Source organism: Furipterus horrens, unplaced genomic scaffold (genome assembly GCF_987537825.1).
Source record: "Furipterus horrens unplaced genomic scaffold, mFurHor1.1.pri manual_scaffold_5, whole genome shotgun sequence".
Classification (NCBI taxonomy): Eukaryota; Metazoa; Chordata; class Mammalia; order Chiroptera; family Furipteridae; genus Furipterus; species Furipterus horrens.
In genome coordinates this window covers 6,373,739-6,396,850 of record NW_028327175.1, presented here as the reverse complement: position 1 = coordinate 6,396,850, position 23,112 = coordinate 6,373,739, and the positions used below count along the sequence as shown (strand labels likewise).

The 23,112-nt window shown below is 52.5% G+C and overlaps 1 protein-coding gene across 1 annotated transcript; it reads left to right on the top strand.

The window, feature by feature from the left end:
• Nucleotides 1-2,359: 2,359 nt before the first annotated feature.
• On the top strand, nucleotides 2,360-18,493 carry NIM1K (NIM1 serine/threonine protein kinase). Its single transcript, XM_090278867.1, has 3 exons — nucleotides 2,360-3,302; nucleotides 13,253-13,521; nucleotides 17,646-18,493. Exons 1-3 carry the CDS (start codon nucleotides 2,993-2,995, stop codon nucleotides 18,393-18,395), a joined length of 1,329 nt encoding a protein of 442 aa, XP_090134993.1. The 5' UTR covers nucleotides 2,360-2,992; the 3' UTR covers nucleotides 18,396-18,493.
• Nucleotides 18,494-23,112: the final 4,619 nt, after the last annotated feature.

Below are 23,112 nucleotides of genomic sequence, written 5' to 3'. Positions count from 1 at the left end.
CATTTACTATAGCAACAAGGAAAATGAAGTACCTAGGAAAAAACTTAACCAAGGAGGTAAAAGACCTGTACTCAGAAAGCTACATAACACTGAAGAAAGACATTAAAGAAGAAACAAATAAATGGAATCAAATACCATGTTCATGAATGGGAAGAATCAACATCATTAAAATGTCCATACTACCCAAAGCAATTTACAGATTTAACGCAATCCCTATTAAAATACCAATGACATATTTCACAGACGTAGAACAAATACTTCAAAAATTTACATGGAACCAAAAATGAACCCGAATAGCCAAAGCAATCTTGAGACAGAAGAACACAGCAGGAGGAATCACAATACCTTATATCAAACTATACTACAAAGCCACTGTAATCAAAACAGTCTGGTACTGGCATAAGAACAGACGTATAGACCAATGGAACAGAATAGAGAGCACAGAAGTAAACCCAGGACTTTATGGTCAACTAATATTTGACAAAGGGGGAAGGAACATATAATGGACTGAGAAGAGCCCCTTCAACAAATGGTGCCGGGATAACTGGACAGGGATGTACAAAAAAATGAAACTAGACCACCAACTTACACCACACACCAGAATAAACTCAAGGTGGATCAAAGACTTAAATGTAAGCCGTAACACCATGAAAGTCCCAGAGGAAAACATAGGCAGGAAATTTTCAGATATCCCACGTAGCAATATTTTCACCAATACATCTCCTAAGGCAAGGGAAATAAAGGGAAAAATAAACAAATGGGACTACATCAAACTAAAGAGTTTCTGCTCAATAAAAGAAAATATTAGCAAGATGAAAAGGAAACCAACCATATGGGAAAGCATATTTGCCAATGATACCTCAGACAAGGGATTGATTTCCAAAATATATAAAGAACTTACACATCTCAACACCAAGAAGACAGACAGACCAATTAAAAAATGGGCAAAAGACCTGAACAAACACTTCTCCAAGGAGGACATACAGAAAGTCCAGAGACACATGAAAGAATGCTCAGCATCACTAACCATCAGAGAGATGCACATAAAAGCCACAATGAGATACCACTTCACACCTGTCAGAACGGCCATCATCAACAAATCAACAAACAGAAAGTGATGGGGCTGTGGAGAAACGGGAACCCTACTGCACTGTTGGTGGGAACGCAGACTGGTGCAGCCGCTGTGGGAAACAGTATGGAATTTCCTCAAAAAACTAAAAATGGAACTGCCTTTTGAACCAGCGATTCCACTGCTAGGGTTATACCCCAAAAATCCTGAAACTCCAATTCAAAAGAACTTATGCACCCCTATGTTCATAGCAGTGCTGTTTACAATAGCCAAGTGCTGCAAACAGCCTAAGTGCCCATCTGTAGGTGAGTGGATCAAAAAACTGTGGTACATTTACACAATGGAGTACTATGCAGCAGAGAGAAAGAAGGGACTCCTGTTATTTGCGACAACATGGATGGAACTAGAGAGAATTATGTTTAGTGAAATAAGCCAGGCAATGAAAGAAAAATACCATATGGTATCACCTAATACAGGAAACTAAAGAACAACATAAACAAATGAACTAAATAGGACAAGGAGCAGAATAGCAGTCAGTAGGGGGGAGGGGGAGGGAGAGAAGGGGGATAAGGAAGGGAAGGGTCTAGTCAAGGAACGTGTATAAATGACTCATGAACATGGACAACGGGGAGGGATATGATTGTGGGAGAAGGGGTGGGTTGGGTGGGGGGGAGCAATGGGGGAAAAATGGGACAACTGTAATAGAAAAACAATAATAAAAACAATTAAAAAAAAAAAGAGAGAGAGAACCACCCAGGAAATAAGGCGAGGAGGAAAACTGGCCTTTGTCCTAGAATGACAACAGGAAAAAAAGGGTAGGAGCAAAAAGGGGAGAAAAAGTTGAAAGAAGACCAACAACTGGAAATACATTGGAAATATAACATTATTATTCGGATCAATGTAAGAACTTTTGAAAACTCATATTAATAGAAAATCTGTATCATCATTTCTATCAGTATTATAATATCATAAGTCTGGCTTTAAAGCAACCCAAGGCAAGATACATATCTTTCAAAACCTCAAAAATGAGGAAAAGTTTTGCTAGACATGTTTACAGGCTGGGAGGGCTTTTCTAGAACGTGGGTTGAGGGCTGTGTGTGGATGTACATTTTCTTCTTCTAAGGTCCCGCAGAACCGAGCGCTGACGACTCGTATGAGTCGTCCCTGACACGTGCATGGTGCTTTCAGATCAGTGCCTACAAGGCGGCTCCACATTCGTTCTACACCCCGTGCTGTTTTCTGGCCTTGCTGATACATTTTCTTCCTCTCTGTTCTTAGGACGAACCAGCACCTGCCAAATTTTTGAGGCCGCTCGGGGCTTAGAGGAAGGCTCATCTAAATAAAGGCCGGCTAAAGTGACATTGCGGGGACTTAATCCTTCTCCGGCTGCCCTGTGACCAGAAGGCTGATCGGCAGGTCTCTGCTTTCCGGGGCCAGAGGACAGGGTCTCCGGGGCCCGGCCGCTAGTGGGAAGCGAGGACCGTGAGCGCCGCGGGCCGGCACCAGGGCCCCGAAGCCTCCAGCGGGAAAGAGTCGCGGGCCATCCAAGGCAACAGCAACCTGGAGCCGGTGTCCTGGGACACAGCCGCCGGGCGCAGAGCATTAGAGCGCGCGGCCGGCCAGGAAGGGAAGGGTCTGGGGCCTGGGTGTGGCCGGGCTGCACCGTCCAAGCTGGGACGCTCACCCTGAAGGCAGGTGTGAGATGTCCCCCGCCGGGCAGGCAGCTTCGCGCCGCGCCAGATGAGCTCCGTGGGTTCCGCTGCAGGCCGCAGGCCGGCTCCCGGGCTCTCTCGGGGACTGGGGGGCTCTGGCAGCCCCTGACTCCCATCTGCCGCCCGCCGGGCCCCTTCTGCTTCTCCCCGACCTGCCCTGGATCGGCGCCTCTGGGCTGGGATGGAGACGTGAGCCAGCGGGGACGGGACGATGACAGCCGTGCATGTGAACGGAGGTGGCCTGGTGAAGGCGCACTGCGCCCCGTGGGAGCGACAGGACAGCGTGGAGAGCGGCTGTCAGACAGAGTGCAACCAGGAGGAGGAGGAGGAGGAGGAGGAGGGGGAGGGACAGGCTCGCCAGCTGACGCCCTTCGAGAAGCTGACCCAAGACATGTGCCAGGATGAGAAGGTGGTGAGAGAGATCTCCCTGGGGAAGCGGATCGGCTTCTACCGGGTCCGGGGTGAGATCGGAAGCGGCAACTTCTCCCAAGTCAAGCTCGGGATTCACTCCCTCACCAAAGGTAGGGTCTGACCTCCCAGGGATGAGCCCCTGCCCTAACCCCCGCCCCCACCATTCCATGGTGCCTGACCGGTGTAGGGGGGTCAGGACTCCGGGACAAAGAAGCAAGTGAAGCGAGGTCACGTGAGGGCCTGTCCTCTGTTATTTCAGTTAATTTCCACAGTAATGGGGTGAGGGTACTGTCTTTATTCCACTTTACAGACAGGGAGATAAGACCCAAAGCAGTTAAGCGTGGCTTCTCCAGTTCACCCTCAGCAGTCAGGGCGCCCGCCTCCAAGAACTACCCCACTGTACCACGTGGGTGGACGCGCTCACACATTGAGGGGCCTCTGGCCCGGAGAAGTGGCTTGGTTCCAAGGCAACTCATAGAGCCAGTCTTTGTTTATACCGTCTGTTTGGGTTTGTGTGTCAGCGCCAAGGGTCCGGGAGACCTCCCAGATTGCGCCCGCCAGCCGGCAGCAGGGTCTGGTCTCCCCTCCTCACCCGAGGCTGCTACTCCTGTTAGATTTGGGGGGAAGGGGTTTGATCTCAGGACCCTCTGTACTCCAGTCCCCTCCACTGTTCTCACTGTACCAGTCGTTCTGGATCCTAGAGCAGCAGCGCCCAGCACTTGGGTCTTGGGGAGGAGCTCTGCAGAGACCCCAGCAGTGTGGGCGCTTCCCCACTAAGTGGGTACCTCTCACTGAGCTGAAGCCCGGAAGTTATCAAAGGGAGTTAAAGAAAAACAGAAAAGGAATGCTTGCCACTCAGTATAATTGACCGACTTCCTAAGCCCCTGGGCTCTGCCCTCTGCCTGGGAGTCCTGTCCTGACATGTTCCCCCCTAGGACCCAGCCTGCCACAGTGCCCCCAGGGGCACTCTTTTCTCTTGTAAGTTGTCTCTCGGCCTCGTTTCTTCTCCATCCCCCAATCCCATGTTCCTCCCATCTCTGCATTTGGCCCCAATAGAAAAAGACACCATGAGCTCCCATTCACACACATGCACGCACGCACGCACACTCTCACTCCCAAGTCACTGGCGCTCCAAGTCCCCTTCCATGTTGCTCTGAGCCCGAGTTTCTGGGTCCACGTCTTCCGGTCTCAGCTGCTCACCTTCCTTAGCTGGGTAAATTACAGGCCTCGGGTTCCTCCCTTATAAAATGCGGCCAATAACAGCGCTTACTCTACTCAGAAAAGGGGATCTCGTTCTGTAGCTCAGATCTAATGGGGATGGGTGTTGCTTTTCAACGGTCTAGAGCAAGAATGAGAGAAAAAAGATCAAACATGTGGGGAGGGGAGGGGCCATAGATTGAGACAGAAGACATGGCTAGGAAGCAGCAGGAAGCTGGAGAAAGGCAACCCAAGAGAGGACTGCAGGAGGGGACAATGTCCAGGGTGGCGGAGAGGTCACAGAGGCAGCAGTTTGGACAGGGCCAGCTCGGAGCTGCGTCCTGAGCGTGGCTTCAGGTGCTAGAATCCAGAGCACAGGAAGCCGGGAAGGTGGGGGGAAGTGGGAAGGACATGGGCTTGAGAATCAGACACGTTTGTTTCAAATCCTCGCTCAGTCACTTCCTAGGCATCCGACTTTGCGGCCTATTACTTAGCATCTTTGGTCCTCAGTCACCTCAGCTGTCAGATGGAGATAATAATTCCTCCAAGTGTGGGGGTCATTACAAGTAACTTATATGAAATACATGGCACATACCAGCCACTCAATAGTAGCTAGCATTGGTACAACTCTTATTTTTACTTGACCTGATTTCAAAAGGAAATGTCATATTATTAAAATAATAAAAACCCAACACCACTTGCACTATGAACAGAAGGTAATGGCAAAAGTAAATACACGGCAAATAAATTTAAATGTATTATTTATTTTATCGAGATATAAGTGACATACACCATAGCGTACATTTAAGGAGCACAATGCAGTGATTTTATATACGTATCTATTGTAAAGTGATTACAATACGGCTAACATATCCATCCCCTCATGTAGTTAAAATTTTTTTTATGTGTGGTGCGATATATTAAAATCTACTCTCCTAGCAACTTTCAAAAGGTTTTAGAGGAAAATTACCAAGTAATAGAAAGTAATTTAGAACCGGCCAACAGGCAACCTGAGGCCTTCTCTTTGCCTTGATCGGAGAACTCAGGAGCACTGACATGTCGGTTTGCTGCGCGTCAGTGTTATCTAAGGCTGTTTCCAGGCCCTAAAATCATCTTGGGCCCCGTGAGTGTTAAAGGTTAGGAACACTGGCCTCATCTAGTCCTCCTGCAGAAGTGGCTGCCCCGAGGTCACGGCAGAGACGGGTCTAGAACTCACGTTCCTTCTCACCTCCCCGAGCTAGCCTGATGCTGGTGTGGTGTGGAAGAGGCCCCGCCTTCACAGCCACCGGGGCCCAGCGAGCCCCATGGGACCCTTCTTCCCCAACACAGACCCAGCCAGGCCCAGGCGCTCGGAGCAGCCCTCTCCCTTGGGGCGACACTCCCAGGGGGTGGTCCTGCCCTTGCAGTGCCTGCCGAAGGGCTGAGGAAACAGGGAACAAGTGGGAGCGGTAGAGCGCATGGATAGGACTCAGAGAAGGGCCTCCTGCCACCTGCCCTTCTCTGCTCAGACAGCGTCTGAGGGAGACCGGCCACCATGTCCTTCAGGGGCAGAAGGTCGTGCAATCTTATGGAAAGATACTGGCTCTGGAGTCAGCCAGTTCTTTTTCTCTCTGGCTGTGGGACCCGAACATGTTATGGTGTCATTTTGTGCCTCAGTTTCCTCATGTACAGACGAGGAAAATAGATCCGCTGCAGGGGATTGTTACGAGGAGGAACACTTTAAATACAATGTATTGACTCTCTGCCATGCACCAGGACAGAGCACAAAATAAGCCGTCATTGGGTGCTGTTATTTGTCGGCTCTCCAAGAAGTCCGGCTCCTCCGGCTGGAGCCACACGCCGTTCCCTTCCCGGAACAGAAGCCTACTCAGATAGCTCACAGTGCACGGGCGCCTCGTGTCCAGCGGACCCGCAGCAGGGGCAGGGAGCCGGCTTTCAGGGTGTGACTGTCTTCACCGCTTCTTTCTCGGGGCCCCACGGTCACTCGGTCCCCCTTCCCTTGGCGGGTGATGCCACCTTCAGCCTTTTCCCCGCAGAGTGGCTGTCTCTGCTCTGTTGTCAGAAGGCACATGGCCGAAGAGACGGCGATGGGTCCCACGGCCACACCATCTCTCAGCCTTCTTGTTCGTGTGCATCCCACTTGCTTCCTTCTGTCTGAGCGCAGACTTTGAAGAGAGAGGACACGGGTGGGCGAAAGTGGGGCTACCGTTGTGAGTATGTGAAGCACAGAGTTATTCTTGTCTTACTATCGATTTATTAATTACTGTGTTGTTGGTTATTATTATTATTGACCTACTTTTGCCCACCCCTGTATGACTGCTCACTGGCCAGCCGATGACAGGCCACCCTTGAGTCAAGAGTGCTCCTGTGTCACGTCAGCGGCAGCCCGTAGGCTCATGACTCTCTCAGCAGAGCCCATGGTCCACACATGTGCCCTTGAGAAGGTGAGTAGAGAGCACAGCAAAGGGACAGGGGGCAGATCCGCCACGGAGACAGGAGCCAGGTGAGTGCGGACTGTCCCCAAGACAGCATCTAATGCCATAGACAGGCTCCGATGTGGGGTGCGCAGAAGAAAGAGAAGCAACAACAGTGGGGGGTGTGCGTAATGACTTCCTTCTTGAATTCCGCAGGTTTCTGTTATCTTATGAAGTTAAGTCAATTCTACTCCCTTGAGTTCCGGGGAACGTGACATTTCCTGCTCTGCCACTGGGCACTTTGGTGGCTTCGTTGACATGCGATCCTCACTGCTAACCTGCCCTATTGTCAAAGGTTCAGGTTACCTCTGGTGACAGGATATGTGTGCCAAAGGGGAGGAAGGTCAAAACGAGCCAGAAAATGTCCTGGCAGGTAACGGAGAACGTAGACTAAGGCAACAGAAAGGAGAAATCCCTGACTTCACCTCAGGACACGGAGGCCCTCCCATAAAAGCCTCCTCTCTCTTGCGGGGTCCTACCGTCCAGTGAGCCCCCGAGTGGAGGGAAGAGTAGGAAAATGGGAATGACAGGCACCGAAAAGCGGTGGCGGGGAAGCCCAGGCGCAGATCCGTGCGAGGCAGAGCAGACAGCAAGCGCGGGCAGGTGCTGGGAAACCGAGTCTCGGCGCAGGGTGACAGGTCAGGACGAAAAAACTGTGGCTTGTAAGCAGAGAGGGGACATTGGGCTACTCGGAGCAGGTGGGGCTAGAAAGAAAGGGGGGACATTTCTCTAAAATCTTTACCTCTGAAAGGGGAAGGAGATGCATTTATTCGCGAGTGTTTAGGAAGCCTTGCGGGGCATCTCAAATACCCTGACCCATCGCCAGGCCCTGTCGGATGATGTCATGTGGATAGCGATTTGTGTCAATAAGGTCAGCTTGCCCAGGACGGTCATGAGGTTTTCCAGGAAACACGGGCCGTCTGCATAAGATAAGGGAACAGTTTTCCAGGGAAGCGAGGGTTTCGGTGCCGGGGCAGGTCCTGGGACGGTCGTTTTTACAAAGGTGCCAGCTGCTCTGGTCTCTAAAAGAAAGACCCCACTACAGGCCCCTGCTGGCTGGAGCTTATTTCTGTAATGAACAGCTCAGATTCCCTCGGGCCTTGCAAGCTGATAGGGCGGGCAGACGCCAGCATGATTAGAAATGGGGCCAAGGAGAAATTTCTCAAAAGCGATGATGCACCTGGCTCCTGAATATTTTATGTCGCATCTGTTGTCACAAACAAAAGTAAAAGAGGCAGCGGTGTCGGTCCCTTTCTCTGTGGCTGCCCTTCCTGACCTCTCCTTCCCTGGTCTTCCTCTCTGTTACTCTAGCCTCATGTTTCTAGAATGCTCTCGTCTCACCTCTCAACTTATTTATTCATCAGTTCGTTTATTCTTCTCTTAAAAAAATGTAATAAACGCTCCTGTGCCCATACTTCGCTCTGGGCCTTTGCAGGGATGCATGAGATACCATTCTAACCTGATACAGACTCACGCTATGTAATAGAGACAGACAGGAAACAATTGATACGTGTTGTCACCCGGTAAGGTACCAAGGCGGGGGGGGATCACGTGTGCCCGAGGGTGTCAGGAAAGGGTCAGTTGGCCAGGAAAGGCTTGTGTTGGGTCTTGAGGTTTGACGAGATATCATACAAGACACAGGGAAAAGGGAATTCCACGCCCAGAAAGGACGACAGGCGCATGGAAGTGTGAACCTGTCTGGGGAGTGCTTGGAGATTTGAAAGGAGTCCGGCAAGGCTGGAGCCCAAGATGTGCCCGCCGGGCAGTGGGAGATATGGAGGGTAATGTAGGCAGGGCTGGCCATGGAGAATCTTCTTGCATATCTGGACTTTTGTCATTTGGTATTGGGGAACCATTGAAGAAGAGCTTAAAGCAAGCAATTAATACAAGAGACTAATAGAATTTGATCTTAGTGAGGAAGGTAAACTGGAAGTTGGGGTGTGACAGGAGTCAGGGACATCAGAATAAAATATTAGTCTAATGGTTCAGATGAACGTGATGTCCATCTCAACTCAGGAGGAAGCCGGGAGGTTGGAAAGGAGGAGACGCATTTGAGAAATAGTTTAGAATATTGGAAAACCTTGTGGTCAGTTGGACGGGGGAGTAGAGAGGGAGCCAAGTGAGAGGAGGGTTGGGGATGGCTCCCAGGTTTCCAGCTTTAATGATTAGCAGCCGACAGTGAGCACAGGAGAACAGATGGGTTTGAAAACGAAGATTTGGGGGCACTGACTTGGAAGTCCATGGAAGTCATGAACTAATGCGTCCCATGGCCATCTTGGAGCCCAAGAGAACCATGTATAAATAAGAAATAAAGATTCGGAGCTTAACAAATCCAGGGGGTGGTAAAAGTCTCGGGTGTCCTGGTCACAAGTTCCTAGGTGCCAGACCTGGTATCGTATTGAGCCTTGGAGTTCACCCACACGCATTATAAATAAGAAACATTGAACAAGCGTTTGGTGAGTGAAGCCCACAGAGTGACTTCTCACGAACACTCAGCTCTGGTGGGAAGTGTGCTGAGGGTGGTCCTCCCTGCTGAATCTCCTAGGACCACCGGACTGGGACACTCACTCAGTCTCTACGAAAGCTGAATAGAGAAGACCCACTGATTTTTAAAAGGCTCTCTCTCTTCTTGAAAACCTTTTTAAAAACAGCAATTAAAAATCATGTTTTCTGCCCTGGCCACTGTGGCTCAGTGGATTGAGTGCCGGCCTGCGAACCTAAGGGTTGCTGGTTTGATACCCAGTCAGGGCACAGGCCTGGGTTTTGGGCCAGGTCCGCAGTTGGGGGTGCTCAAGAGGCAACCACACATGGAAGTTTCTCTCCCTCTCTCCCTCCCTTCCACTCTCTCTAAAAATAAATAAATAAAATCTTTAAAAAAAATTACGTTTTCTTATTTTAGAGATAGGAATGACTTTTGTGAATCCATCCTAAAAATAAGTCCAGTATTAGAAATATGATAACCAAACAACTGTTCGTTGTGGTGTGATTTGTAGTGCCATGGACTAGCAATAATTTGTGTGATCCAATAATATAGAAACTGTCAAGTACACGGAAGTGTACACACCGGATGTAAGGTTACACAGCCATTAAAAATCGTGACAACGATGAGTGTGTGGCCACGTGGGAGAGGCGTGGGGCACAATCGTAAATGAAAAGCAAAACACGAAATTGAGTGTGCGCTGCGATGCCGATGCTTCCCCTGGGTTCTTGCGAGGATTAAGTGAGACCCTTTGTTGAGCATCTACTGTGTAGCAGGCACTTCTCCAGGGACCCGAGTCAAAGCCGTGAACAGGACAGACAACAATCCCTGGCGTGTGGAGTTTATATTGTGGTGTGGAGAGGCGGACAGAAGTCAGCCAGTCGGTTCCGCATCATGTTATGTGGTGAGGGTGACAGGAAGGAAAACGGGGGGCGGGCGGGAGCCCCGAGGGCTGCAGGGTCAGGTGAGCTGGCCCCGGTCGGCCTGGCTGAGGGGGGGCAATGGAACAGGGAGGAATAAGGGATCTGGCCACGCACGCACAGCAGGGAACGTGGCCGGGCAGAGGCCAGAGCAGGCGGCAGGGTCCCAGGGCGGGAGCACGCCCGCTGAGGGGGCGAGGCAGCCGGCCGCCGGCCACCGGCCCGGGTCGTGCAGGGCCGGCATGTCATAGCGAGGGCATGGCTTTTCCTACGAGAGAAACCAGAGCCCGCAGAAGGAGCAGGGAGTGATGTGATCTGCCTGGTGCTTCAATGGGATCACCCTGGCCGCTCTGTGAAAAACAGACCGCAGGAGGTCAAAGGCAGCAAAGGGGAGATCCACTGGGAGCCTGTGGCGATGATCCGGGCCGGGGAGGAGGGCGCCCTGGGCCAGCACAGTGGCAGCGGGGTGCTGAGGCGTGGCTGGACGCAGCGCTGTCTTCGAGGTTAACGTCGTGGGATGTGCTGATAGACTGCGAGTGGACTGTGAAGGGGAGGAGTCGGGTGCGCCAGGGTTTTCGTCTGCACGGCGGCAAACACGGCGCTTCCCTTCACTGAAGCTGGGATGACCGTAGGGGGAGCAGCCATGGGGTTGGGGCGTTCGCTGGCTCAGCATTGACCATATATGTCGGACATGCTTATTACACGTCTGTTACATGCTGGTAACACGCAGCTGCCAGCACCTCCCCTGTCGCCTTGGGCCTCGCCATATCTGTGCGTGCAAGCCGCACCTGCCAGTGCCAGGCTCCCCACCTGTTCGCCTCCGGGCCCTCTCTGCCTGCCCCCACGGAGGCCACCCGTGCAGGGGCATTAACAGCCCCCGGGGCAGCCGGCGGCCGGCTACTGACAGCGGCGGCTGCATCAGCACCCCAGCGCCCTCCCTCTTCTCCGGATAAAACACGGGCATCCTAAGTCTCAGCAGGACTAACTGGTAACCTAGCAACACACCTTCACTGGCCGCCTTCCCTTCCTTCCCGGCTCACTTCTGCATCCTTCTGCCCGCATTTCCTGGGGCCCCCTCCCTCGATCTACCCCCTCCTGACTCTCCGCCTCAGGATCTGCTGCTGGCAGAACCCAAATGAAGACAAAAACCAACGGAGGCGTCAGGTAGGCAGGTGTACGGATTTGTGCGTCTGGAATCATGGCAGAGATAATGGTAGAGAGGGGGGAGGTCGGTGAGCTGGGTGTTGAGCCCTCATAACGCGGGGAGCAGCGGGGAGCGGAGAGGGGCCCGCACTTTGTCAGACGCCTGGGCCAGTGCTGGGGGAGACCCCAGGAGGAACCGAGGCCTTTTCTCTGGGAAATCTTCCCTTAAAAGAACGGCTCACCCAATGGGCTCCACAAAACCAGGAGATTCTGCGTCAGGTAACTGTGGTGGAGGTCCGTTGCTGGGGCCTGGGGCCCGGGGCCGGCCCAGGTTATAGCCCAGAGGGTCTGCTCAGCTGTGGCTTCCTCCTCCTTCCCCAGTTCTGCCTCCTCAGACCCCCCGGAGCCCCGCCTCTTCCCATTCTAGAAGTCCTACTTTAATGTGCCCTAACACTCCCATTGAGACCAGCAGTGTCTGCTCGGGTGCAGGTCACCGCGGGGCCCACGTTCTTCAAAGCAGTTATTTTGCAAGAAGCTCCAAGAGGCGTGGGTGATTTTTGTTCCCCGTGGCCACTTGCCTGCAAAACCTTTCTTATCTAATAGAGTCTGATCCACTTTGAACCAAAAAATGAACGAAGGCTTACCTGGGAGTAGAGATTCATTCATTTTCAAACATCAACCCTTTCTATTACACACTTAATCTATATTAACTGTATATCTAGATTGCATAATTAATCATAGGGAAATTAAAAATATATAGATAAGGAAGAAAAATTTGAAGGAAAACCATTCATGATCCTCCTATGAATAAAATAATTATTCTAAACATGTTGATGAATATCTCACCAGCATTTTTTCAGTGCAATGGTATATTTGTATGTTTCCTCACTTGTTCCGTACTGAACGTCTTTTCACGCAACTGTTTTGACAGCTGCAGGGGGTGCCATTGTACAGGTAACTGAGCCACACCTTTTGTTCGCTGTCTCTCTTGGGGGACGCTTAGGCTGTTCCCAATATCACAGAAGTCTTCTTATGCACACATGCCATCTTGTACGTAGGTCAGAGCATTTCTTTAAGAGTAAATGCCAAAAGTGAAATGGCTGGGTCAAAGAGCGCAGCCATTTTTAACGCTCTCAAATCGTAAACTTGAAACTACCATGAGTTGGTAAAGTGGCCCAGGACCATTGTACCAATTAACCCTCACCACACAGTAAGTACCGGAGGGTCCAGGCGCTGACGAAGGACGCAGCCTGCACAGGGGCAGGGTAGGAGGAGACCAACGAGACATCAGCACGTGCAGGCCAGTGCGCTGAGATTATAGTTCAGAGAAACACAGAGTCCGAGCATTGTGACCTTCATAGGGCAGGAGTCAGAGAAGGCCTCCTGGGAGAGGTCAATGAATAAAGAACAGGAAAGGAGTCGTGAACCAGATAAATGAAACAATTCAGATGGAAGAAACTTCCAGACATAAAAGTTTAGTCCCTTTTTGAGGATCCACAAAAGGTTCCGTGACAGTCGGACTATCGTGCACGAGGAGGTGAGGATGGTGGTCAGGGGTGATGAACGTTGAGACTGAAGGCGTGCGAGGGGCTTTCTCGGCTAAGCTAAGGGGCTTTAACGGCACCCAGAAAACCGGGTAAAGATCATCCAACTAAAACCTCCTTGGGAGGCAGAAGTTGGCATCCAACCGTGGAGGACACACTGACGGTCAGGGATGAGCTCTGTTAGCTTGGGAACAGCCACTTAACCTCTGAGTCTCGTAAAATAAAGGGGCCGATTTAGGTCCCTTTTGGTTCTAAATTTGTATGAGCCTGCGAACGCTGGCTCTGACTCTTCCTTTTTTCCAGAAAAGGTGGCCATTAAGATCCTGGACAAAACCAAGTTGGACCAGAAGACCCAGCGGCTGCTGTCGCGCGAGATCTCCAGCATGGAGAAGCTGCACCATCCCAACGTCATCCGCCTCTACGAGGTCGTGGAGACCCTGTCCACGCTGCACCTGGTGATGGAGTACGCAGGGGGTGGGGAGCTCTTCGGGAAGATTAGCGCCGAAGGGAAGCTCCCCGAACCCGACAGCAAGCTCGTCTTCTCCCAGATTGTGTCTGCCGTGAAGCACATGGTGAGTGGGGCCAGGAAGGACCGTTCTGCTCCCATCCCACGCGCAGCGGGAGCGTGGGGACTCAGGAGACCAGCATCCCAGCACCCCAGAGGGCTTTAGTCCTGCAGGGCAGACAGCGGTCCCTTCCGTGAGAGTCAGAAGCCTGGCTGCGCACGCGCTCCTCGCCTCTGAAGCAACAGCGAGGAGTCCCCAGTCACAGGGCAGCCTCACGGCTTCTGGACGTTAGCAGGAGTCACTCTGAGCAGCCGAGGACAGCCATGGCTCCCCGCTCACATCCATTGCTCCAACCCCATCTTCCACCACCCGGAGAGCGAGCTCCTCGCTGCTTCTTGGCCTTGGCGTCCTCACCCTGTGCTGGGGAGGCCCTTGGCCCCACGGCCACATCTCACATTCCAAATCATGTCCGCACGTCGTGACTCAGCTCATGCCTGTCTCTCTGAAACTCTTCGGTCTCACCTTGGCTCACACACCCTTCCTCCTTGACGTCAGGGACCTCCTCCAGCTCTTGCTGCCTCTGCGCTCGGACCTGATCATGTCATTCCGATTTCAGTTCTCTGATTATTTCTTTCGCCAGATCTGGACTCCTAAAGCACACGCCCTCGATCTTTTAAGAGCCGGTGCTCTGTGCCCTTTCTACGGCTGGCCGTATTTCGGGGCGCACCGTAGGAATGGACTGCGGACCCCACTGCACTGGGGCGCCTCCGTCAGTGCTGAGGTTCGAGCCGCCCTCTTTTCCCAGCTCCCCGTCAGTCCGATGGGCAGAAAACACACCCTGGTCTGGGGCCTCTATTAGTTGAGACGCTGTTTCTGGTTTACGTCTCTGCCTGGCTATCAGACGCCAAGGCCTGAGATCAGCGAGCTTCTGGCCAAATTATCAGCAGGGGAGTCAGTGACCTAGGGGTCCATGACAGCAGTCAGGAGGGAGGGAGGGGAGCACAAAGGAGTGAGCAAGAGAGCGAGCCTGATCCTAACCGTGGCAGGCGTTTTAGACCTGTAGGTGGTCATTTAAGTGGGCTCTTCTGTGGTCCACCTCACACAACGCAGCAGCTGGGGAAGGAGCCTTGCACGTCCTCCTTGGAAAACAAGTCAGAAGGGATTCCAGCAGTGAAGGGTGCAGACTGAGTCCTCCGTAGCTCTGAGCCCTGACAATTCTCCCAGCTGTCTGGTCTCCGAAAAGAGGAAGGATGAGTCAAGACATGGTTCCGAATCGCACTGGGTGTGTGTCCGCCATGCCAGCACCGTGCTGTGCGCGATAGAAACAGAGTCCTGTGCAGTTCTCATGACACCCTTACGAGGTGCCCATCAGTGACACACGACGCAGCTGGGAGCACGGAACCTAGAGTTAGTGAACCAAGCTGTCGGGCTTCAAAGCCTGGATTCCTGCCCCAGGAGGCCCATCGGCAACAGTACACGGGAGCCATTTCCCAAGAGCCCTGGGGCCTGGACAGGCCAAGATGGTCTGGACTCAGAACACAAGCGTGGGGGTGGGGCATGGGCTCACACCCGGCCGTGGCACCTGCTGCTAGAAATTGCCACACGTAGCCTCATCCCTTCTCCTGAATTCTGTAACGATAAAGGAGCCCCCCAGCCCCCACCCCCACCAAAACCAAGGGAGCATGGCTGGGAAGCGGGGGACGGCTCCAGGACTTCTTGGACTTGACTCTAGTCAGGGATTGCTCAGCCACAAAAAACCCATCCCCAACCTCAGACATGGGGGGTTAATTACTGTTTCATTGTGTTTAGGAACATGCAGGTGCATAAGGTCTGGGTCTTACTTCTGGCACTAATTCCCGAGTTCACACGTGTGGGACAGGCTCCAACCCGCACCCCACAGGAAAATAAAACCTTTCATCTCTTTGGGGCCTGTGGGTGGCTAAAAGTTATGTGTTTGGTTGAAAGTCATGGCAGGGCAGCTCTCGAGGTCTGCTGACGTGATTCATCTCCACTGAACTTCTGCTAGGGCATCATCTTGCTGTTTCCAAGCAACTGATGCCCCCCCCCCCTTTTTTTTTCATTATTTAAATATATTTTATTGGTTAAGCTATTACAGTTGTCCCAATTTTCCCCCCTTTGCTCCCCACTGCCCAGTACCCCCCTTCCCTCCAGCAATCCCTCACACCGTAGTTCATGCCCATGGGTCGTGCATATAAGTTCTTTCGCTTCTCCATTTCCTATGTTATTCTTAACATCTGTCTGTTTTGTTCTTATCAATTATGCTTCTTAATCCCTGCACCATTTCCCCATTTCTCTCCCTTCCCCCTTCCAGCTGATAACCCTCCAAATGATCTCCATAGCTATGATTCTGTTCCTGTTCTAGTTGTTTGCTTGGTTTGTTTTTGTTTTTAGATTCAGTTGTTGATAGTTGCGAGTTTGTTTTCATTTTACTGTTCAAAGATTTGATCTTCTTTTTCTTAAATAAGTCCCTTTAACACTTCATATAATAGAGCTTGGTGACAATGAATTCCTTTAGCTTTACCTTGATTGGGAGGAACTGTATCTGCCCTTCCATTCTAAATGATACCTTTGCTGGATAGAGTAATCTTGGTTGTAGGTCCTTGCTTTTCATCACTTTGAATACTGCTTGCCAGTCCCTTCTTGCCTGCAAAGTTTCTTTTGAGAAATCAGCTGACAGTATTATGGGAACTCCTTTGTAGATAATTGTCTTCTTTTCTCTTGCTGCTTTTAAGATTCTCTCTTTCTTTAACCTTTGGCATTTTAATTATGATGTGTCTTGGTGTGGTACTTTTGGATCCAACTTGTTTGGGACTCTCTGTTCTTCCTGGACTTGTATGTCTATTTCCTTCACCAAATTAGGGAAGTTTTCTTTCATTATTTTTTACCAATAAGTTTTCAATTTCTTGCTCTTCCTCGTCTCCTTCTGGCATCCCTATGATTCAGATGTTGGCACTTTCAGAGATGTTCTAGAGTCTTCTTATTCTCGCCTTATTTTTTTGAATTCTTGTTTCTTCATTCTGTACTGGATGACTGTTTATTTTTTCCTTATGTTCCAAATCATTGATCTGAACCCCAGCTTCCTTCCCTTCACTATTGGTTCTCTGTAGATTTTCCTTTATTTCACTTAGTGTAGCCTTCACTTCTTCCCTTATGCATTTGCCATACTCAGTGAGTTCTCTGAGCATCCTGATCACCAATGTTTTGAACTCTGCATCTGATAGGTGGCTTATCTCCATTTTATTTAGTTCTTTTTCTGGGATTTTGTTTTGTTCTTTCATCTGAGCCATATTTCTTTGTCTCCTCAATTGGGTAGCCTCCCTGGGTGTGCTTCTGTGTATTAGGTAGAGCTGTGTTGACCTCTCATCTTGGCGCACCTGTTATATTGAATGGGGTGGAGCGTTAGGTAATTGCTAGGACAGGGCAACTCACTTCACCGCTTTGTCGCTCTGTATGTGGGGGAGGGGTTGGAGAGGGGACAATGCTGCTGTCTGGCTGCTGGAGGCTGGCTCAGCACTTGCCCTGCTTCCACTCATTTCACTTACTTTCCATATGAATCTGTCACCCCTCTAGCTGCTGCCCTGGTGGTGGTTCCCAGGGTGGGTGGATTTGTGTACATTCTAGGACCATGTGTGCCCTTTAAACGGACTCTCTCTCCTGAGAGGCCGGCAGTGTATTCTGCTGCCCCACCCTCCACTTGTTTTTACAGCCGGAAGTTATGAGGCTTTATTTTCCTGGCACTAGAACGCTAGGTTGTATGGTCTGGCTTGGGACCGGGATTGGTCCCCAGGTGTCCCTCCCAGTGTTTATCCACCACATGTAAATGTGGAACCGTACTTCCACCAGCCATTGCTACCGCTGCTGCCACTGCCACACCAAGTCCTCTCCATCCTGGCTCCCTGTCTCTGCTCCTCCTGCCTGTTTGGATGAAATTGGCTTCCTTAAATCCTTGGTTGTTGGCCTTCCATACAGTTCGATTTCTGAAAGTTCTGGGTGTTTTGTTTGTTTGTTTGTTTGTTTGTTTTTTAGTTAGCTGTGATCCTTCTTATGGTTGAGCAAGGAGGCGAAGCATGCCCACCTACGCCTCCATCTTGACCAGAAGCAGCTGACGCCTTTTTATGTCGGTGTATTGCTTTGGAAATGATCGTTTCCCCCTATGTCTTCTTCCGCAGCACGAAAACCAAATCATTCACAGAGACCTGAAAGCAGAGAATGTATTCTACACCAGCAATTCTTGTGTGAAGGTGGGCGATTTTGGATTCAGCACTGTGAGTAAAAAAGGAGAAATGCTGAACACGTTCTGTGGGTCTCCCCCCTACGCGGCCCCTGAGCTTTTCCGAGATGAGCACTACGTGGGCGTGTATGTGGACGTCTGGGCCTTGGGGGTGCTCCTGTACTTCATGGTGACGGGCACCATGCCCTTTCGGGCAGAGACCGTGGCCAAACTGAAGAGGAGCATCCTGGAGGGCACGTACAACGTGCCCCCCCACGTGTCAGAGCCGTGCCTCCGCCTCATCCAGGGCGTCCTGCAGCCTGTACCCACTGAGCGCTTCGGGATCGACTCCATCATGAACCATGAGTGGATGCAAGGGGTGCCGCACCCCGCCCCGCTGGAACCTTTCCAGCTGGATCCCAAACATTTGTCAGAAACCAGCACCCTCAGAGAAGAAGAAAATGAAGTCAAGAGCACGCTGGAGCATTTGGGTATCACGGAAGAGCATATTCGCAACAACCAGGGACGAGACGCCCGGAGCTCCATCACGGGGGTGTATCGGATCATCTTGCATAGGGTCCAGAGGAGGAAGGCTCTGGAGGGTGTCCCAGTGATGACACTACCAGACCCTGAAGACCGGGACCTAAAGAAAGGCTCCCGTGTCTCCAGAGGCCTAAAACACACATCCAAATTTTGTTCAATTTTATAAATTGCATTAGACTGCTGGTAATTAACCAAGATCATTGTGGCTGCTTTTAAATTTTTTCACGGACCACTTGGTGGGGATACTTTTTGTAATTTTTAAATAAATTTAAATTTAAGGTATGCATTTTTTTCCCCTGAATACGTGTATTAGCTCAGATCCGGACTTCATTTACAGTCTTCTCTTGCTCTCAAACTTTAGCATTTATTCATTTAATCAAGAAATACTTATTCGGTGCCTGCTATATGCCAGGCACTGTTTCACGAGCTGGGGAAACAGCCAAAAAAAAGAAATATGCCAGGTTCTTCCTGTTTGATGCAGGATATTCCAGGGCTCCACAAAGGCACTAACAGAAGGATTTTTTTAAAGGAAACTGTCATAGTGATACAGAATTCGGAGAGCACGGTGTGATAGAGAGGCTACTCCTTTGGGTTGGATCATTGGGAAAGGCTGCGTGGAGGGGACCGCAATCAGATCTGAATGAGAGGCAGGAGTAGCCGGAGAAGCAGACCGAGCGCACTCCAGGCAGCCAGAGGCCTTAGACGGGGTTCCTCCCAAACACAGCCCAAGACCAAGGCTTCCGTGTAGAGCAGTTTACCTGGGGCGTAAACTAGAGAGCAAGAGTGAGGGGTGGGGGAGAGAAGGGAAACCCAGCACCGGTGGTCCGTGCTCAGTCTCCTCTGAGGAGCCTATGAAGCACATCTCAGGCGTCTGCCCGGGGCGCAAGGGGAAGACGTTGACCCATCAGCTCCAGAGGGGCCCCAGGGTGGCCCTGCCCTGCACTCCCAGATGGTACTGTGTGAGCGCCATTTGGGTTCCCCCTGCCCCGCGCGCCCAGTGTCAGAGAAGCCCTGGGCAGTATGAGGTCCTCGCCACTGGCCAAGTAGGACCCGCTCGAAGCTGTCCACACGTCCGTGGGAACGGTCCCTGCGTCACTGGCTGGGGGCGGAGTGTGGCTGGAAGCGTCGGAGTGCACACAGGAGCGGCCCCGCCTTGGCTCTGCACACGGGCACCCTCGCCCTCTTCAATCCAACCCTTTGCGGAGCCCCAGCCTTCAAGGGGGTGGGACCGGGAGGACGCAAAGCCGCAGGGTCGGCAGGAGGAGCCACGGCAGGTGCGCTCACGTTCTGGTGCATCAGACGCACCTGGAGGGCTTGTTGAAACAGCCTGGGAGGCCGGGCCCCAGAGCCCGGATTCAGTACAGCTGGGGCGGCGCCTGAGACTTTCTCAAGTTCCTGGATGATGACGATGCTGCTCGTCAGGGCCCACACACTGAACACGACCAGGCCACGGCCCTGGCGGCAGCTGCTCCGGAGGCCATAATTGGGCTCGCCCCGCAGCACATGTCCTTCCCTCTATCATCACAGCTCCTGAGCCTTCGGCTGCCGTGCTTGGCCTTTTCGGGCCTTGGTTGCTGCAACGATCCGCTCACTGTTATCAGGAGGCCCCAAGAGGGACACTGGAGTCACTCTCCTGGGTCCCAGACATGCTCCCCTTTAACTCCTTATGACAATCAGGGTCCATAATCAAAGCTCCTTTCTCTGCCTCCTTGTCAGCGGGCACAGAGGTCCCAGAGGGGCCCTGGGACAGCCATTGATCCCAATTTACTGGGCCTTTATTGGGTGCCCTGCTGAAAGCATCCCTCTGCCCCTGGGAACCACAGCCTCTCATCTGGCAGAGCCTAGGTTGCAGGAAAGAGAAGCAGGAACTCTTCAGGCAGGTCACTGGTCGTGATGGCGAGAGAGGTCAATCCTGCATGTTCGCAGACCTGTGTATGTTAACCGGAGGGAGACACAGATCTCTCAGCCACTGTTAGGTCACGCGTACTGAGTCCTGGAGGGCGGCCCCTCACCCCTGCAGGGCCCTGTCCTGCGGCCGGTGTCTTCGCTGACCCACTCCACTGTTCCGTTGGTGCTGGCTGCTTCTGGGGCAGAGGCAGACGTTCAAATGAGCAGGTCCTGTGGTCTAGTGCCCACGGCCCCACTGCCTTTGCAAGGAGAGTGGTTCTAGAAGCAATGTTATGTGAGTCGCCATGACAACGGGTCAGACATTCTCTGCCGTAGCTTGACTGCGTTGGCGAATAACTGTAGGCAGGAAAGGCAAACCCGCGTCCTGAGTAGATGTCAGTTCCAATCAGGATTCATCACTGCTGTGCCTGTCGGCATTTATGACCTGTGGATCTGATAACGTCCCGCTCGTGAGAAGACAGCCCCGTTGCTTGGTCTCTTAGTGTCCCACAATCTGGTGCCCAGTGGCATGCCAGGAGTCAGTGTTGTTCTTTGTTGCAGAAAGCATGGCCTCCCGCCAGGACCCTCCGGGGCTGAGCTGCAACCCACTGGGGCTGCCAGAGACTCTGCACAGTGCCCTTCACTGCCATGCATATGGCCAGAGTAGCAGCGCAGTTTCCGCTAAAGCCTGAAACACATGTTTGTGTGTGTGGGATCCCCTTGAAACTGACAGACCCTGATAAATGGGCGGGAGGGATAAACCAAGTGCAATGTAGGTGCCTGCAAAACACAGAGAGGCCTGCCAACACCATGCCCCTATCCCGGTGCCAAGGGGTGTGAGGTGCAGAACGAATAGGCAGACATGGCCCAGGGCATCGGCGCTCTGACTTCTTCATCAGTGTAGCAGGACCCCATCATGGAGTCTACACCACTGTCTGGCACTCGTAAATGTTACTAGAGCATCTGGGGCCCTTGCCGCTTTCTGATGCTAAATCCACCTGACGCAGTGGGCAAGCATGATGTTCTGCATGATGTCGAGATGACCAGGGTCCTCTGACATAGCACAGGTTTATCATCACCTCAGGACAATAGTGTCAGTGACAATCTCTGTCCATCCCAGGGAAAGGTGACCTGCTTCTGACCCCTCTGTTCCCTGGCACCCGTGCCAGTGTAGACTTTTATCCAACAGTCCACAAAAATTCTGGGTGTATATGTGGCATATAGTTGTAGCAGCAAAGACCTGCCCCCCTGCGCCCCGCTACGGTGCACCGAATCTGTAAACATATCCGGGACCATGATTTTCTCACGGTGACAGGCGACACCAGGCTTCTGCTCACCAGCCTGCCTCTCTTCTTCCTCATTTTGGTTATGCAGGCCCAGTAACACTCTAGCCAGCTGTCGCTCAGACCCTGTGATGTGCTAGCCATTGTCACGAACCCCCGCAGGTCAAGACACCCCGATTTCCCCCCCAGCCTGACTGTTCATTATATCATGTCCACCTCGCCTCTGACTGAAGTAATAATACATGGCCCCTGCCCTCCCCGCTTACCAGCACGCCCAGTGTCCTGGCAGCACTTCCTGCTGTCAAACCCTGGGCGGCGGCCACCCAAGTCCCCACAGATGCCGAGCGTTCTTCTTGGCTCAGGGCAGGAAACGGCCTCCCGAGAACATAGCTGCTCTTCAGTCTCACGCGATGAACCCATGCGAACATCCACGCCTCCTGGAACTTCCTGCCCCCTTCCTGAACGCTACGCCCTGGCGGTGCTGCTGTGCCCCGTTGTGCCCCGTGAGCCAAACTCACCCCTGAGCCACAGTCACCCCCGCGGCGCGTCAGGGCCAGCTCTGGTGATCTTCACCCCACGTCACAGGTCAATGCTCCCATGCCTCCTAGTCTTCTCTCTGCGTCCCCACCCCCGGGGCCTGTTCCTCTCAGGATCCACTCAGCCACGTTGCCCCTCGGTTCCGGACGGCACGCACCGGGCAGGATCTGCACTTCCTTTGGGGTCTAAGGAATCTCTCTCCTCCCAGGCACAGGCTGTGCTTCTCCGCCCGGGCTGGGCTGGGCCCCGACCGAGTTCTCGGTTTGGAGGGGAACAAAGGTATTGGCGGGGCATCTTGAGGTCAAGCATCAGCTTGCAGCTACCTGCCTCCCTAGGGGCGTCAGCAGGGTCTTCAGGCGAGGAAGACCCACATGGGGGGGGGGGTCCCCGTTTCTTCGCATCTTCAGGCCCATACACCCTCTTGTTGCTTAGACCCCAGCCGCCCACTCCCTCCCTCTCAAGGCCCTGACTTAGACCAGGGAAAACCGTCAAGACTGAGTTTATCGCCTTGCAGCTCGGCCACCCTTGCAGTTAGGTCCTGGGCCTCTGGCAGGTAGTTTCCTCTGCGGCAGGGTAAGGCGCTCCTGCCCGCCTGCCTCCAAGGCCTTGGGGCTTTCAGGGCGCACCTTGAGCTGATAGTCGGCTGACAGGCCTGTTACTTAGTTCTTCCCCCAGGCTCCCAAAGCACTAATAGAAGCTGGCCGGACTCAGTCCTGGTCATCGCCCTGCACCGTCCGGTGCCACGCGTTCATGTGCCAGTGCTCGCCGTCCGCCTGCGGCGATAGCTGAGCCCTGGCAGTAACTGCTGGCCCTGCAGGCCAGGGCATGTTGGCACCCTGCTTACCAACAGTGCCGGAGCGTTCGGGTGATGTCCTGATGCTTTAGTGGCGTGAAACAAATTTATTAACTTACAGTTCTGTGAGACAGAAATCCATCGTGGGCCTCATGGTGCTAAAATCAAGGTGGTGTTAGGTCTGGGTTCCTTCTTGCTGAGAGCTCGGGGGAGAGCCCGTCTGTCTCCTGGCTTTTTCCTGCTGCTAGACGTGTCCCACTTTCCTTGGCTCATGGTTCCCTTCCCCCACCCTCAAAGCCAGCAACACACGCCTCTCTGACCGTTCTTCCGTGGCCACATCTGACCACAGCCCAGGAAGGTTCCCTGCTTTCAAGGACACTGAT